The sequence below is a fragment of the Mustela erminea genome, chromosome 8 (assembly GCF_009829155.1).
Source record: "Mustela erminea isolate mMusErm1 chromosome 8, mMusErm1.Pri, whole genome shotgun sequence".
NCBI classification, from domain to species: domain Eukaryota; kingdom Metazoa; phylum Chordata; class Mammalia; order Carnivora; family Mustelidae; genus Mustela; species Mustela erminea.
Genome location: NC_045621.1, coordinates 107771567 through 107788847, shown reverse-complemented (window position 1 = coordinate 107788847; position 17281 = coordinate 107771567). Strand labels below are relative to the sequence as shown.

The window sequence follows — 17281 nt, the reverse complement described above, 5'->3', positions numbered from 1 at the left end:
GAAGGAAGGGGGAAATGAAGGAGGGGAAATCAGAGGGGGAGAAAAACCATGAGAGACTGTGGACTCTAAGAAACAAACTGAGGGTTTTGGAGGGGGGGGTGTTAGGTGAGCCTGGTGGTAGGTATTAAGGAGGGCACATATTTTATGGAGCATTGGGTGTTATACGCAAACAATGAATCTTGGGACACTACATCAGAAACTAATGATTACTGTATGGTGACTATCATAACATAATAATAACAAAAATTATCAAGAGCAGAGACTTGAGGGAATTGTACAAGGTAAATATATTTGAGTTTTCTGAGGAGCACATAGAAATAGCAGAGATATTAGCAGATATTAGCATGCTCGACTGAAAAACAAACTTGAAATGTGTGGAATGCCTGCTTGACCACGTGCAAGCTAAGAGTGTGCTTGGGAGAATAAAAGAGGAAAAAGACTATTTCACAACTGTGTAAGCTTCTGTACTTTCCCCTTCTACAGTAAATAATAGACCTAAATAGATAGGTAATGAATACATTTCCACAAGACTCTGCCAGGTGTCCTGGTGGAAAGGATATTCTGTGTTCACAGTCTTGTCACAGACAAAGGGATCTCACTATTAGTTCACATACAAGGAGCTTCTTGATTTGGATTTGGTCTTCTTTCCTGTCTTCCTCTCCTGTAAATTCCCCACATGACGATGGGGCAATAATCACAACAGATTGTTCTGGGGAAGTAGCGATTTCTATATTTCACATTTTTCTGTCTGAGCATATGGAGGTTCCGCCTAACTATACTACACTAAATGGAGGTTCCGCCTAACTATACTACACTAACTTCAGCTAGCTTTCTCTGGTTCTTTGAAACCTAACTGCCACATCCCAGTCTATATCCACCATAGTTCTGGGCATATCTACACTTATCTTTATTACCAAAGTCATTACACAGTACATTTATTGCTAACTAATTCTTTTCCTTCTCACTGTTCTGTGAGTTCCGCAAAGGCAGAAATTGTAATGCCGTTGACCTTCTCTGCACCAAAGACTGCTTGACTGGCAAAGACCATGCATGCAGTAAGCCAATGATACATGAGTAAATATCAGATGGAATGGTAAGTACAGTTGATTCTATAACAAAGTATTTTTCAGATTCATGTATACCAACCTGTGACTGTCCTGATACAAATGAGTACAATCCAGAGAGTTAAATCTCAGCCTCTGCTCCTTCATAAGAATGACACAAGGAACTCCATGACCTCATCTGACTTTTGCCCTGAGATGTTCAACATGTTATTCGAGTCACAGTGAAGTAGGAATCTTTACAAAAGGAAGTTCAGATCATTTCTCTTGATCCTAGTTATGTGAATTGTTGAACAACATTTATATCTAAAATTAAATGTTGCTACCCCTAATAGAGGTCACTTGCCACAGAAAGTAGAAAATAATAGAGCTTTTCCCCGACTGTAAAGGAACTAGAAAGGGTTATGAAATATGCAATGACCTCTACATTGATAGAGGTATGATGGCACCAGAGTTGACAGAAAGGACATTTTGAAACACTCCTCTGAGTACAGCCTAGATGACAAAGTTAAGTCAACATATAAAGGGGTCAGAGCTTAGTAAGTTAGTGAGTAGTTCAATGGAGGAAGAGGCTGGAATCTGAGTAAAAGAGATGGCCAGTGGGAAGTCTCAGAGGAGACATTGTGGAAGCTCATCAGAGTGGTGGCTTATTTTCCACTTTTAAGTAATGTGATGTCATTTTCCTTCACTGCCCCTAATTGCCCAATAAATTAAGGCTAGCCCTGGCTGGTTGTTCCCTAGCAAAGAAAGGCACTGAGGCAGTGTTCAGTATGGAAAGGGCCACACCATAGGAAATAAAACAGTGAGCAAAAATCAAGAATTCAGCCAAAAGGGAATGAAGATAATCAGGAGAAACACTTCCCCTTCCCTTTATATTCTACTGCCCCATATCAACTTCCCTGATTATACATAATGAAATAAAGTTGTTTCCATTCAGGTCTGTACGTATATACATTTCTGATATCAAGCATAGAGAAGGGGATTTAATGAATTCACAAAATGAGTTAATCTAAGCTACTGGTTGCAGATCATTTTGAATATGTTTTCTCAGCAACAAAATCATTTAACTTCTCCACACACATCTCTCAAGCTTGCAGGAGACATTTTGTGATCACCCTTCCTCCTTAAAAGTTTTCTAAATTCATGTATTCAGCTAACTGCCACTGAGTTTCTACTGTAGAAGGAATAGATCTTGAGGACTATAAGATTAAAAAAGACATGGTCTCCATTCAAAATATGAGTTATATTTGATTGCACTCCTCCATGATGTTTTGAGAGAAGGCACTGCATCGTAAAGTGGGGGTCCGAGGAATGGAGAAGTCCAAACTAAGTCTAGTTGACTTTGTTTGATTTTACTCATAGTAAGATTTTCAGGTTAGAAGAAAGCATCCAGGTATCTTGTCTCAGGGCCCAAGAAGCCCTATAGCATTCTGAAGAGGTGGCCCATTTAGCAGAACCCAGGGGAGGCAAGTGTTTGCTCTTTTCCGATTGAACTGAGAGTTTGACTCTACCTTAAACTTCATCAAAACAGTCCCTGCTGTTATCAATTTCAACAGTGAAGAAGAAGTAGTTAAAGGGAAATCAGGTGGGTTGAGAGCAACTTGACATAGGAATTTTTAATTATAATTGAGCGGAATTTTATGAAGCAAGAAAAATTACAAAACCAAAACTGAAGAATGCCTTAAATTTAGTGAAAACAAAAGCAGGTTTAGAAATGTTCTATGCTTATTTTCATAATACAGTAAAAAAAAAAACAGGCAGTTCACCTCGAGGACAAATGCAAAGTAGATGTTACGGATTTGAGAACCAAAAAGTAAGCTTCATTTTACAAAAGCAACATGATATGGGAGAACAAGAATGACCTGGTCCCTGCCATAACTGAGTTCAAATTCTGGATCTGTCACTTAATACATGTGTACAACCTTGGGAATATTATTTAACTTCTCTATAAGCTGTATTTCTCAGTCTTAAGATGCAAAGGTGGGAAAATTATACGGACTTAGTAAGGGTTTTTTTTGTGATTAAGTAGATGCTCAATAAATATATATTTCTTTGCTATATCTCTATTCTATGATAAGGTAGGCTGGCTACTGACACATCATTGGGAAAATGGGAGAACGAAGATATGCTGTATAATTGCACATCCTTATCTCCCACACTCTATCCCAGAACATATAGTCCACACATTATAGAAACATTGGATAAGTCACAAAGCTTAGTATTACATTTCATTCTGTTGTACAAAATGGAATGTTCAGACTATAAGGAGGTGATGATGTGACAATGTGTTTTATGTTGCAAGCCTCAGTGAAAGTCCTAAAAGTACTACACCTGGCAATTCTCAAAGTTAAAAACAGTCACAAACAGGGAGACCTAGTTTATATTGAATTTCTCAACATGTCTTTTTCTCTTGGGGGAATTTTGTGCATCAATTAAAGTGGTTCCCCCACAACTGCAGAAAGATCATAATCCCAATTACCATTCATCCTTGTCAGCATCACAGTTGCAGAAGTGTTGAATGTCCAGGCAACTCTCATCCAGGCCACATTCACACTGCTGAACCCCAGGTGGGGCACCTCCCCAGTAAGGGTGCCTTTCATTGGACCGCCCAATCCACCAGGTAAATGGTGTTCCATCTGAAAGACAAGATAGTTTGCAGAGGGTGTCAAAAACTTACATGAAAATGTCTTCAAGAATAAATGCACTACTGGGTATTTACCCCAAAGATACTGATGTAGTGAAAAGAAGGATCATATGTATCCCAATATTCATAGCAGCAATGGCCACAGTTGCCAAACTGTGGAAAGAACCAAGATGCCTTGCAACGGATGAATGCATAAAGAATATATGGTCTGTATATATGATGGGATATTATTCCTCCATCAGAAAGGATGAATACCCAACTTTTGCATCAACATGGATGGGACTGAAGGAGATTATGCTGAGTAAAATAAGTCAAGCAGAGAGGGCCAATTATCATATGGTTTTGCTTACTTGTGGAGCATAAGAGATAACATGGAGGACATCGGGAGATGGAGAGGAGAAGTGAGATGGGGGAAATCGAAGGGGGAGAAAAACCATGAGAGACTGTGGACTCTGAGAAACAAACTCAGGGTTTTGGGGGTGGGGTTGTGTGAGCCTGGTGGTGCGTATTAAGGAGGGCATGTATTACACAGAGCACTGGGTGTGGTGCATAAACAATGAGTTTTGGAACACTGAAAAAAATTAAATTAAATTTCAAAAAAGAATAAATACATATTTACACATATTACATATACATAATATATATATGCATATCTGTATATATCCTCCCTTTCTCATTTCCTCTCTTTTTTTCTTCCTTCCTTTTTTTCTTTCTTTCTTTCCTCCTTCCTCTCTTTCCCTCTGTCATCCTGTATATGGATCTATATGTATCTGTACATGTATACAAAACTCTCTCTATATGTATACACACACACACATATATATCCACATATACATCTATATCTATATCTTTATCTAGAGATATAATCAGATACAGACATAAAAACACTTTCATGAAAAGTATTCACATAGTAGGACAAGGATCAATCACAATGTTCAGGCAGGGTCACAAACTCAAATCAGTTATCCTAGTTGAGTAAACTGGGCTAAATTGCAGACCAAATATTTTTTAAGATACAGATACAGAAATTAATTTCATTATAAAACTGTTAAAGGAAAAGCAACAGCATGAGGGCCAAGACTGACCTGACATTAGTTCTCAGTTTCTGATAGTCTCTGAGGACAAGTGGAGACTACGGTGGAGGAATAGTGTTGGAACCCTGGATTACCATAGCTTCTAATTTGTTTAAAGAGAAGTTATGCTCCACAAATAAGTGAAACCATATGATAATTGACTCTCTCTGCTTGACTTATTTCACTCAGCACAATCTCTTCCAGTCCCATGGGGAGTTAGAGAGGAGAAGGGAGGTTGGGGGAAATTGGAAGGGGAGGTGAACCATGAGAGACTATGGACTCTGAAAAACAACCTGAGGGTTTTGAAGGGGCAGGGGGTGGGAGGTTGGGGTACCAGGTGGTGGGTATTATAGAGGGCACGGATTGCATGGAGCACTGGGTGGGGTGAAAAATAATGAATACTGTTATGCTGAAAATAAATAAATTTAATTTAAAAAAATAAAGAGAAGTTATATATTTCAAATTCAAAGATTTGAAGGAAAAAGAATAAAACCTGTTGATGATCAATACTGCCAGGGCCAAATAATTCCTTCTGAAGGTATATTTAACCCATACAGAGTTGGTATATAAACTGATTTCTGGTTTCTGTAGTTGAGAGAAAACTACTTTGGAGTCTTGCTTTATCAATTTCTTTCTTCCTTTTGGTTTGTTTGTTTGTTTTGTTCAAAGCTTAGTTTAGTAAAATCTGTTGGAGTTTTCTTTTATGATTGGGAATATTTCAGTAGATTAAAATTATTACTCAGAAGATGATAGTGTATCCAAGCAACGGGTTGTAGGGAGAGATGGAGGTGTTATACATCATCAGGCTGCATGGAGTTAGGTCCAGGTCCCTTTGGAAATTGCTGTTGTGTTTATTTTTGGCATACAACAGGCACTTAACATGCGATTACTAAAAAATGAAAAAAAAAAAAGCTTATTAGGGATCATTTTTAACGATGTACCATTTTAAAATGGAACAATGCTTGTCTGATGATGTTACTAGGTTGGAATTTTGCCAAGTCAAGATTTAATTGTGCATACAACTCCTGATTTGCAAACACATAATTTACAAATTATTTGTGTATGCACAGATAGCAACAACTTTCTCTGGATTGCTCTCTGTGCTAATATACTTATGAAAGTCACTGAGGCAAGTAGGAAGAGAAATGACAATCTGGGGCTTCCAAGAAACAGTAGGTCATAACGAAAAGTTCAGGAAGATACTGTGAAAAGCAAAAGTATCTTAGAGTTACTGAGTTCGAAGGAGGACAGCTTGAAGGACCATACAAAACCCAAAATAACACACCTGATTCTGCCTAAAATGTTCCAAGCTCCCTTATTATCTTTTAAGCTAGAATTCCAGTTAACAGTATTTGTTTACCAGACCCTTCTTTTTAAATACTAATTCTCAATGGTTTAAATCCATTTTCCCTATAAATCATGGAACAGTAGTTCAAATGAATTGTTTTACTTCTAAATTCTAGCTTAGATAAGCCACTTAAGTGGCCTAGAGAGCTGGTGGGTTTATTTAGGGCAGAGGGCACTACTTTTGGGAATGGAGTAAATTTAGGTAGATTTTCTAGGTGTTTGAGTCCAGGGAACACAACGGTAAAACATTTTAAATGTGAATATATTTACCAATGTTGGTTCTGGGTCCAAAACATGAGAAGAAATCTCCCCAACTCTACATCTTTCTGGCACTGCCCAGGATTCTTCCCCATAACATTAGTTCAGATCAAATAATAATGTTCAATACCATCACGAATTATTTTTGCTTATGAGATAACCAAGGTTGTAATCATACTAATAGCATCATTACTAATGGTATGATTTCCGAACAACCAATTTGCGTACAGCTTCTGGAATCTGTGTTGCTTTCTAGGAATTTTACAAATTCTCATTTGGTATCTTAAGCCTCTAGAAGTTTCACAGCAACTTGAGGCTTTGCTTTATTTCAAATCCATCATTGTCTTACAGAACTGAGGCTTGGGGTCCCCTCTTCATGTCTAGAGATTAGTATAAAGGTTTTAAATTATGTTAACTGAATGCATGTCAATGAGTAAGAAGAAAGAAAGGAAAAAGAGGAGAAAAATACATGTACACACACAGATATTTGAAAGCAGGAGAATCATTGCTAAATTTTCCTCTCAGATGTCCCATTTTTATGTTTGTTTTCCTCTAGAGCATAACGAACAAGGAAGCCAAAGATCAAAAAGGATAGGACTTGCCCTGATTCATGACTCTAATGATATAGTCAGGTAGGGAATCTATACCTTAGGTTCACATTTCAGCCACTGGAGAAATTGAATTTATTTCCTCCTGACCAAGTGTTTAAAAAAAGTAAAGTCACAAAACACAATTATACAGATATAGACATATCTCAATATGCATTCATTCACCAAATATTTACTGAAGATCTATAATATTCCAGGAACTATTCTAGGTAGCTGGAATAAATCAGTTTAAGACAAAGCAAACCAACAAAGAAAGAAAACATGTCCCAAAAGCTTGCATTGTAATTATAGGAAACAGACAATAATAGTAATTAAATAATTTCTTATTATTTATTTATTTGAGAGAGAAAGAGAGTGACAGAGAGGGAGATGGAAAGGAGCAGAGAGAGGGAGAGAATCTTAAGCAGGCTCCATGCCCAGTACAGAGTCTGATACAGGGTTTGATCTCACAGCCCTATGATCATAACCTGAACCAAAATTAAGAGTTGGATGCAAAAGTGACTTTTGTTTTGTTTGTTTTGTTTGTTTGTTTGAGGCACCCACACACCCCAATAACAATTTCACATTTACAAAGGAAGAGGTATGGAAACAATACAGCAGACCGAGGTAAGGTAGACTGCAAGGAAGTGTGGGCTGCAGTTTTAGAACGGTCAGGATAAAAACTGATGAAAAAATCATTAAAATATTGAGCAAAACTTCAGGGCAGGAACAAGTGACTCAATGGCTGGCTATCTGGAGGATAACACAGCAAACAAAGGAAACATTCAGTGTAAAGAATCAGGAAATATAGGATCAATGTAAAATAAAGGGATTTCCTAAAATCTATCAGCTGGTTCTCAAACCATTATTTTTAAAATTTTGAGGAAACTCTAACTGGACTGTCCAATTAAAAAAAAAAAGTAGCAGGACAGGCAAAATAGAACATGTATTAAATTAGATTATTGGCTACTAACTAAGAATTCACTCTGATAGTTCCAAGGCAAAGGGTATAATTAAGAAGATATCAGGCTGCCACAGAACCATGACCCGGGAAGAAATGGGCTTTTGGCTAATGGGCTTACCATGTTGCTCACTGGCCTGCGAAGGGAACTCTGCCTGGCTCACTAGCCTTGAAAGTCAAATACTGGAGACCTACCCAGCCAAAGATGTCATGCTGCCAGTGCCACAACCAGTCCTCTACAGATCAATAGGGTCAATAGGCGTCATCCCCCCAAAGACAGAAGTTACTGTGGCCAATGATCCTAACTCTCAGAATAGAAGCTCCATGAAGAGCCTGCTTCCCAGTGCTCACCTCCAGTAAGAGCTGCGTACAGGTGTCTGATTAGGGAAGCAGAGGTGACATGCTTGCATCCCAGCTGCCAAGGAGACTGGGCATGTATATTCTGACTTGCTGCAAAGACAGGACTCACAAGGCAAATTTTCATTAACACAGAAATAACACAAAAGTTATGGGGCAGGTATGAATAAGACAAATGGCGGGACACCTGGGTGGCTCAGTTGGTTAAACATCTGCCTTCAGCTTCAGTCATGAATCCAGGGTCCTGCATTGGGCTACTTGATCATCAGGGAGCCTGCTTCTCTCTCTTTCTCTCTCTGCCTGCCACTCCCCCTGTTTGTGTTCTCTCTCTCTCTGACAAAATAATAAGAAGAAGAGGAAGAAGAAGAATGCAAATGGCTATCCTGGAGGTAAAGACACACTTAATATCACTTAATGGATCAGAACTCTAAACTGTTGGGGCAGAGTTTATGCACCCCAGAAAAGAAGGTCTGCACAATGCTTTGTGCTTCTGAAGCCTGAGGCTACAGGATTTTAGGGGCCAGACTCCTATCAAAGAAGCAGTGTTTAAATGCACTGCCCCTCTTACAGCAGACTTTCACAAGAAAACCTAAGAGAAGAATGTGGGATGTTGCCCATATATACAATGGAATATTACTCAGCCATCAGAAAGTATGAATACCCAACTTTTGCATCAACATGGATGGGACTGGAGGAGATTTTGCTGAGTGAAATAAGTCAAGCAGAAAAAGTCAATTATCGTATGGTTTCACTTCTGCGTGTAATATAAGGAATAGCATGGAGGACATTAGGAGAAGGAAGGGAAAAATGAAGGAGGGGTGGTTGGAGGGGGAGATGAACCATGAGAGACTGGGGATTCCAAGAAACAAACTGAGGGTTTTAGAGGGGAAGGGAGTGGGGGAATCGGTGAACCCAGTGATGAGTATTAAGGAGGGCATGTATTGTATGGAGCACTGGGTGCTATATTTAAACAATGAATCTTAAAACACTATATCAAAAACTAATGATGTACTGTATGGTGACTAACATAACACAATGTAAAAAAAAAAAGAATGTGGGAGGACTGGATTCCTCCGGAGTATGGCACCACCAGGACCTCAACAGTAGACACGGAGGCCTCAGAGAGGTGGTGAGGTCCTCCATATGCAAGATATAGAAAAAATAAAAAATCACTGAGAAATTGCATTCATTTGCATTACTTCTATACATTTGGAATTATTATTGTTATGTATCCTCATGCACACAATAAAGTCTAGGAAAATTCATCATATATATACATTTTTTTAAAAGAATCTTCTCAGAATGTTTTTTGTTGAAACACTTTTTCATCTTCTTTTTTTTTGTTTTTAAGATTTCATTTATGTATTTGACGGAGAGAGATTACAAGCAGACAGAGAGAGAGGGGAAGCAGGCTCCCTGCTGAGCAGAGAGCCTGGTGCAGGGCTTGATCCCAGGACCCTGAGATCATGACCTGAGCCAAAGGCAGAAGCTTAACCCACTGAGCCACCAGGCACCCCCATCATATATATATATTGAACAAAAATCCCTCCTAAGAAAGTTAATGGCTTAGAGTGAATGACCTCAGTGTGTGGCAGTATGTAACCACAAAAGGTGCTTTTTATTAATATCAAATAGAATATCACCAGACCAAGATCAATCATTTGTCATGAGGCTTGTAAAGGTGACAATAGGAAACATTACTGAGCATGTGCTAAGTTATAGGCAGTATTCTGATGTGCTCTACACATATCAACCCATTTCATCATCACTGCTATCCTAGGAGGTGGGTATTACCCTTCACTTCACAGGTAAAGGGAGTGAGGCAGAGAAGGTTTAAAATACCCTCTTGGGGCCATACAATTAGAAAGTTCAGAGTCAGAACCTGAATCCAAGTATTCTTGCCCAAGAGTCCATGGGTTTAATCCCTATGTTATGCTACCGTGCTCTGACATGTTGGGAAATAATACATGGTTAAAAAATTTAGGGCCCCCAAATCCCAAAAAGACTAAATAAAAAAATAAACAAAACAAAACACAAAACTTGGGCCTTTCAACAAAATACATATGGGTAGATTTAAGTGATAGCTAAGAAAATTGCCAGTCATGGGTAATCTCTCATAATCACTAAAATAAAGACAACACATTCCTAAACATATCTAACTACTACTCACTCATACACACTAATAATGCCACAGCAGAATCTAATGTTAGCATTGCTTGCTAGAACTTTCCAGGATGACCCCACCACGAATTTCTGCAAGACAGCCACAAGTATACTTGGTTTGGCTAAAGACTGCACACATACTAAGAGGCACAATTTATGCCCTGTAGCTGGACTGCCTTTCAAAAGCTCTGTACCTTTCTGAGTTTCGCAGTTTTCTTTTATACTTTTTTTTTTTTAAACATCCATTTCTTAGAACTGGAATTGTTCCCCAAAAACTGGCTAGGGTGTTTGACAAATAAGTTAAAATAGAAAATCGTGCAGACCACCATGTAACTTACTTGACATATTAGACCATGCAGGGTATGTAGACTTAGGTTTGTCCGTACTTTCTTGGGGATACTTAGAGTCACAGGAGCTTCATGTTCGTCAATCTCAATGGGATGTAAAGTACACAAAGACATTTCTACATGAGCCCAAGGACAGAGACAAGCTTTAGAGTCTTGGACTTCATCCCTGCCCTGTCTTCCTTTTTTTAATTAGGGAAGGAATGAAATCCAAGACTCTAATGCTTGTCTCTATCCTTGGGCTCTTGTAGAAATGTCTGTGTGTACTTTACATCCCATTGAGATTGACTAACACAAAGCTCCTATTACTCTAATTATCAAGACGGTATTGCAACATAAACTTGGAAAATAATTCTCACAATTGAGTCCAAAGAAGGTGGAAATGAACTGCATATTGTATATTATAGAATGTTTTATAAAGGGAATTTCAGCTTGGAGAGGTTTTGTGTGTGTGTGTGTGTGTGTGTGTGTGTGTGTGTGTGTCATACACACATACAGATTGAAAGACAGACAGTGAAGTAAGAGGATGTAGATGAAGAAAAATCCTTATCCTCACTTTTGACCTCAGAAATTAAGCCCATATTAATTCCTTTCCAAACAGCATCAGAAAAATATATATGAATTTAAAGCATTATAGAAGGTCAAACTATGATTTTGATAATTAGTGCATAAGTACAGGTTTCCTCCAGTGAGACATTTTATATGATATACACAGAGACAGAGCTTAAGGACAGAAAAATCAGAATAAGTTTAATAGAACACCTAAGCAGAAAACCAAGCTGTATATGTTTAATTTCACATTATGATTTTCCTAATGTCAGAAATTTAAAACAGATCATGATGCAGGTTACCTGTACCCTTTTACGGCTTAATCACTGAGTTTTTGAACAGAATTCAAATTGGAGATCCTTCCTTAATCTTGCAATTGCTTAAATTAAAGTCTTGATAACTGAGAACACAATAAAAACAATAGCTTCCCAGTGATAACTACAGCCACAGCCAAGAGAATTTGGCGGTTGCCACCACTAGAAACAGTCCAAACACAATTCCAAACAAACTCAGCATGAAGCTGGAAAGTTCTGTAAATATACAGAGACAGTGCTACCATTTTGAACTGTTGTCACTGTTTTTATTTTTTTTTCCTCATTTTATTTCTAAGTTTACAAGTAGTATGCTCATAGCCATAAATTCTGGTAGGCTCATTGTGCCAACAGAAAGACTTCCAGTGTTCATTTCTTTTATAGCTTCAAAAATGTCCACACTGATCAGTAAACATATGTTATAGTGGTTTCATGGTAAATATCGCTGTCTCCTTGATGTTAGATTTGCTCTTGCTACATTGGCCCATTGAATGTGAAGAGAAATGGCAGTGAGTCCTTCAGAGTCTACACCTTGAGTTATGGATGTTTCCACTTTCCTCTGAGGATCTTCTCTGACATAACCATAAGAACATGTCAAGGGAGTAACAGACTGTCCAGCTTGGACCTCAGGATGAGACACATGAAGCACAGTTGTCACTTCTGATGCACAAACGTGTGAGCTGAGAATAAGCACTGAGTGCTGTATTCCAGTAAGCTTTGGCACCTGGCTGGATAACACTATTGTGACAATAACTGAAAATACAAATTAGATAAAAACCACATAAACATATTCTGTAGGGCTTATAAAGAACTAAATAGAAAGGTCAATGGCTCTGCTTTCAAAGGATTTACAATTAGGTTAGAAACATAAAAAAAGAGAAATATAGGTGGATGAGGAAAATATAAAGAAACATCAATCCTCTTTTGGCCCAAGTAATTGTCTATCTTCTGGCCCATATATGTAAACAGTTGTAGCAGGCACTTGAGTGGTTGCTCTGGGAGTCATTCCTAATCCTCTTCTACAGTTGCCTTTCTTGCCTTTCCACATACGTTTAGTTGAGCCCAGTCTGGGTTCACTCTGAGCCTGTCTTAACTCAGGGAACATTATTTAAAGTGGAACCTTGACTCTCCCACCTACCTTTGTTCCCTTCAGATATGGTGCTTAGATCTTCCTACATTTCAGATAACAGTTTTTTCCAATGGTAATAGTCCCCATTCATCCTTCCTAGGCTCAATGCCTCACACCCATGCATTTGGTTAGAAATTGTGCATAAGACTCTGGAGGAATCATACAAGTGTCTGATCACTAGATGGTCACCTGGCACAGCTTCCACTAATAGAATAACATGAGACATATATATATATATATATATATATATATATATAAATACACACACACACACACATATTTAATATATATTAAATATATAGAATAAGACTTATATATTTAATATATACTAAATATATAGAATAACGTAAGACTTATATATATTTAAATATATATTTAAATATATACACACATATATTTAAATATATGTGTGTGTGTATATATACACACACACACTAATAGAATAACGTAAGACTTATATATATTTAAGTCTTACGTTATTCTACTAGTGTATATATACACACACATATATAAATTAATATATATAAATTAAATACTATATATATAATATATATAAATTAAATACATAAATAAATATATATATACACATGCATACATTAATGTATATAAAATAGATACATATCTCATACATATATCTATGATTTATAAAATAATGTAATTAAATACAATGTGTATGTATATATCCATATACATTAGTGTGTGTCTATTAGTGTGTATATATAGTATGCATATTAGTGTGACATGTGTGTGTATACATACATACGTACATAATCACAATTATTTCTTCATTCTACACTATATGAAGATCATGGTATGTAACCCAGTGATATAATTTTAACAGACTATCACTACCCCAAAGGAGCTCATAACATTTAGGGGAAGAAGGACTTATACACAGCTGGGAGAAATGAAAGTTAGAATGAGATTAGGGCCAAAATAGAGCAGTTAATAAAAGGCTAGGGAAGCCCAGAATAAGAAACTATAAATTTTGTCTCAGGAGTCCTGAGAAAGATTTCATGGAAATGGTTTAATTTCATGGAAATCGTGACATTTGATTAGAGGCTTGGCATTGAGGGGGATGGTGCCACTGGGAAGAGTCTGTGCAGGTATGAGACACTAAAGGGGACCCAAAATTCACTACAGCATCCTTAGAGGAAGAAACTGTCTGAAGTAATAAGACTTCTGCATATACTAAAGATAAGCTATTTAACTGACTGTAGTTGAGCATGTGGGCTTTAAAAATAAGAGGGAGAGAAAGAATCAACCCAAGTTGAAAGGGCAAAGAATTACAGGTGATTGCACCAAAATGGTTCCTTGTATGATCAAAATACAAATCATCAAACACTGGTTTAGGAAAGAAGACTCTGACCATGAAACAAAGCATTTTATATAATCTTTCTAAGTAGAATATCATTTCTGAGAAAACATTTAGTTAGAAAGAAAAACAACCTCATCCATATCAGAAAATAATGGTAGACATTCATCAAAGTCAATCTTGGTCTTACCGCTTGCTGGTCAGGATCATTAAATCAGACCATATGTCTAATAGTGTGATTAAGAGCTACTCAGTGACATTAGGAATTAACATTTTTATAATGTTGTTCAATGGTCTCTTCTCCCTGCCTATTTAATTGAAGTGAGCACAAAAGGGAGGGGCAGAAAAGATTAATGATACTGTCCTCTCAAAACAAATGACAAAATTCACTTTGATGGGGTTATTTAAAGCAAGACTAGACAAATCTCTCTAGAATGGGTCACAGGAATTCTTCCTCATTAGGCAAAGAGATAGACAAAATGAATAACTTAAATAATTCTATTTACACTGTTTATGTTTCACAAGAGAATATAATAATACTTTGCATTCAGTAGTATATTTCATTTTAAGAGCTGTAATGAAGAGGATTTGCAAGGTTCAATGACTTGCTCCAAATTACAAGGTAACTGAGGGCAGACCTGGGCTCATAGCTGTGGGTCTTTAAGACCCACCACTGCAGGGCTCATATTTGGAACACTTACCTTCACAAAGACTCACAGACCTTTTTACTTTTTAATGTGCCAAAAACATGTGGAGATATGACCCGTGTAGGGAAAATGACCAACTATGATAAATACGTGGGAACCATTAATAAAATAAGATCTTTGGTTTAACACACCATTCCTCTGATAGGATAAACTTGAGAGTAGTAATTTCAGATGCTGGGTGAGAAGGATAGCAGAGGATTTCCCTGTCCATATCAAACCGTAATGTGAGAAGAAAGAAACTGTCATTGTGTGAAGCCCCAGAGACCTGGAGTAATATATTTATTACCAAGGCATAGGTTAACCTATACTGATTAATATAGTAATAATTAATTAATAAATAATAATAATAATGGATAAGACACAGAGTTAGAAAAGTAAAACACCTAATGTCTGTACACAGTCATAGAAGGAGAATTGCAAAAATCTGGGGACCAAAGCTAATGCACCTACTTAATACTAGCAAACCTAATTTAAAACATCCAGGGTTTACTGAGCATTTAAAATATTTCAGGCAGTTTTATACACTTTTTATAACCTAGTTTATTCAATCTCCACAACAACTCTATGAGGTAAATTATTCTATCCCACTTTACAGATGAAGAAACAAAGGCATTACCTGGAGGAGACATTATACATCCAAGGTCACTCAGCAAATGATAGCTCCTGGCCAAAGCCACAGAGACTTATTGCAGGTGATTGCAACAGACTCAAAGGTAAAATCCCGGCCTCCCCTATTGTTCTATTCCCTAAAATTTATTCTAATAACAGAAAATTAGGATATTTAAAATATATATTAGATGATTGATCTCTCCTCTTAAAATCCTTCCATATTATCCCACTATAAGAATAAAATCCAAACTCCTTACCATGGCCCCCAAGACCACATGTGTCTGGTTCCCACAGACTTTTCAGCTTGATTTTTTTGGCACTCCAGCCTGTTCCAACCACACCAACTTTACAATGAACCCTCACATGGGCCCTTATGCTTGCTCTTCCTTGACTGCCCAAATCAGTCTTCTCATGAATTTTTACAGTGGTTCTTTGTGTTGTATCACTGGATTCTGAAATTAAATCCCACCTCTTCCCTACTGACCCTATTTAACATGCTCCAAAATCACTCAATTATTTTCTTAGGAGTAGTTACCACTTTCTGAAACTATACTTCTGTTTCTTTTGTTGGTTTAACATATTCTTCCTATGTCAACCCCCATTTGAATTAAAGCAAGGGCTTTTAACTCTTGTTCTATGACTATAATCCCCAGAATGTAGAATGTGCCTGATTTGGGCCAAGAACCAAATACATATTTGCTGAATAAACAAGTGATTAAATAGCAAGAAAAATAAACATCAGTCTGAAAATGCGTTGCACAGATTACATTAAAAATAATTTACCCCTGGGGCTAATACATTATATGTTAATAAAAAATAAATAATTAAAAAATAATAATTTTACAAAAATATATTGTTATAGAAGTTCATACAGTTACAATATAGGTATATTCATATTTGGTATTGTGTACCATTATTGCAGACATCAAGTATTTTTGTCATTTCAGTGATAAAGCCTATGAAGCCTTTGAGTAAGAGCTTCCTATAAATGTGGCATAGAATGAAATAGCCACAAACAACAGTGTTGACACACCAGTTCATTTGTGAGCTTAATAAAATGGCATAAGATACCTACAATGGACAAGATACTTGACTGGACGGAATACAAGCCACAAAAAAGATATGAGTCCTGCCATTAGGGACCTCGCAACATAGTAGATGAGGAGGGAAAAAAGGTGAAAATAATCTTTAGTGCAACTTGGGATGAAATAAATTTGAAGTAGAATGCTGGGCAACATGTGGAGTGTCAACAGGAAAAAACAAACAAACAAACAAAAATAAAACGGGCTAGTATTTAGTGGAAAGCATGGTTTTAGAAGAAAACTCTGAGGTCATTCTTGTTTCAAATACATCTGCCATTTTGGCTTTCCAATCATTGAAATCAAATGGTATCACTGCACATTAGTCTTCAAAATAAGGTTTACATAACTTATTTCATTCAATGCCCACTCCCCCATTTCTGTGAAGATTTTTATTCTCATTTCACAAATAAACTGAAGGTAATAAAAGATTAGTAATTTTCCCAAGATCACATGGTTAGGAAGATGTGAATTTAGATCTTAAGGCTCCAAATACCAATACCATTTTTATTATATCAAATGGAGCCCAGTCCTATAATGGTAGAAATGAAAGGGTATTATAGATCTTCACAACAATTGATCTTGAGTCAAAATTATGAGTATACATCAAGTAAATATTTTATTGGTGAAACTGGAGGGCTTTTTATTGAGTTTGTATCTTCAATTCTCTTCAGATATTCCAAACTATCTTGTCTTCCTAACTGTATTGGTATATCTTTGATTTATCTAATGGTCAATCAATGAAACAAGCAAAATCTGAAAAAATAAATATTAATTACCATTATTT

The 17281-nt window shown here is 36.9% G+C and overlaps 1 protein-coding gene across 2 annotated transcripts in view; it reads right to left on the bottom strand.

Moving 5' to 3' along the window:
• The window catches only part of CNTNAP5 (contactin associated protein family member 5), an 825683-nt gene that overhangs the window by 154229 nt on the left and 654173 nt on the right, over positions 1 to 17281 (bottom strand). For both annotated transcript variants that reach the window (XM_032353926.1, XM_032353927.1), the window contains exon 14: positions 3541 to 3697. In XM_032353926.1, the coding sequence (XP_032209817.1) occupies positions 3541 to 3697 (157 nt within the window). The remainder of the gene's footprint in view (positions 1 to 3540; positions 3698 to 17281) is intronic.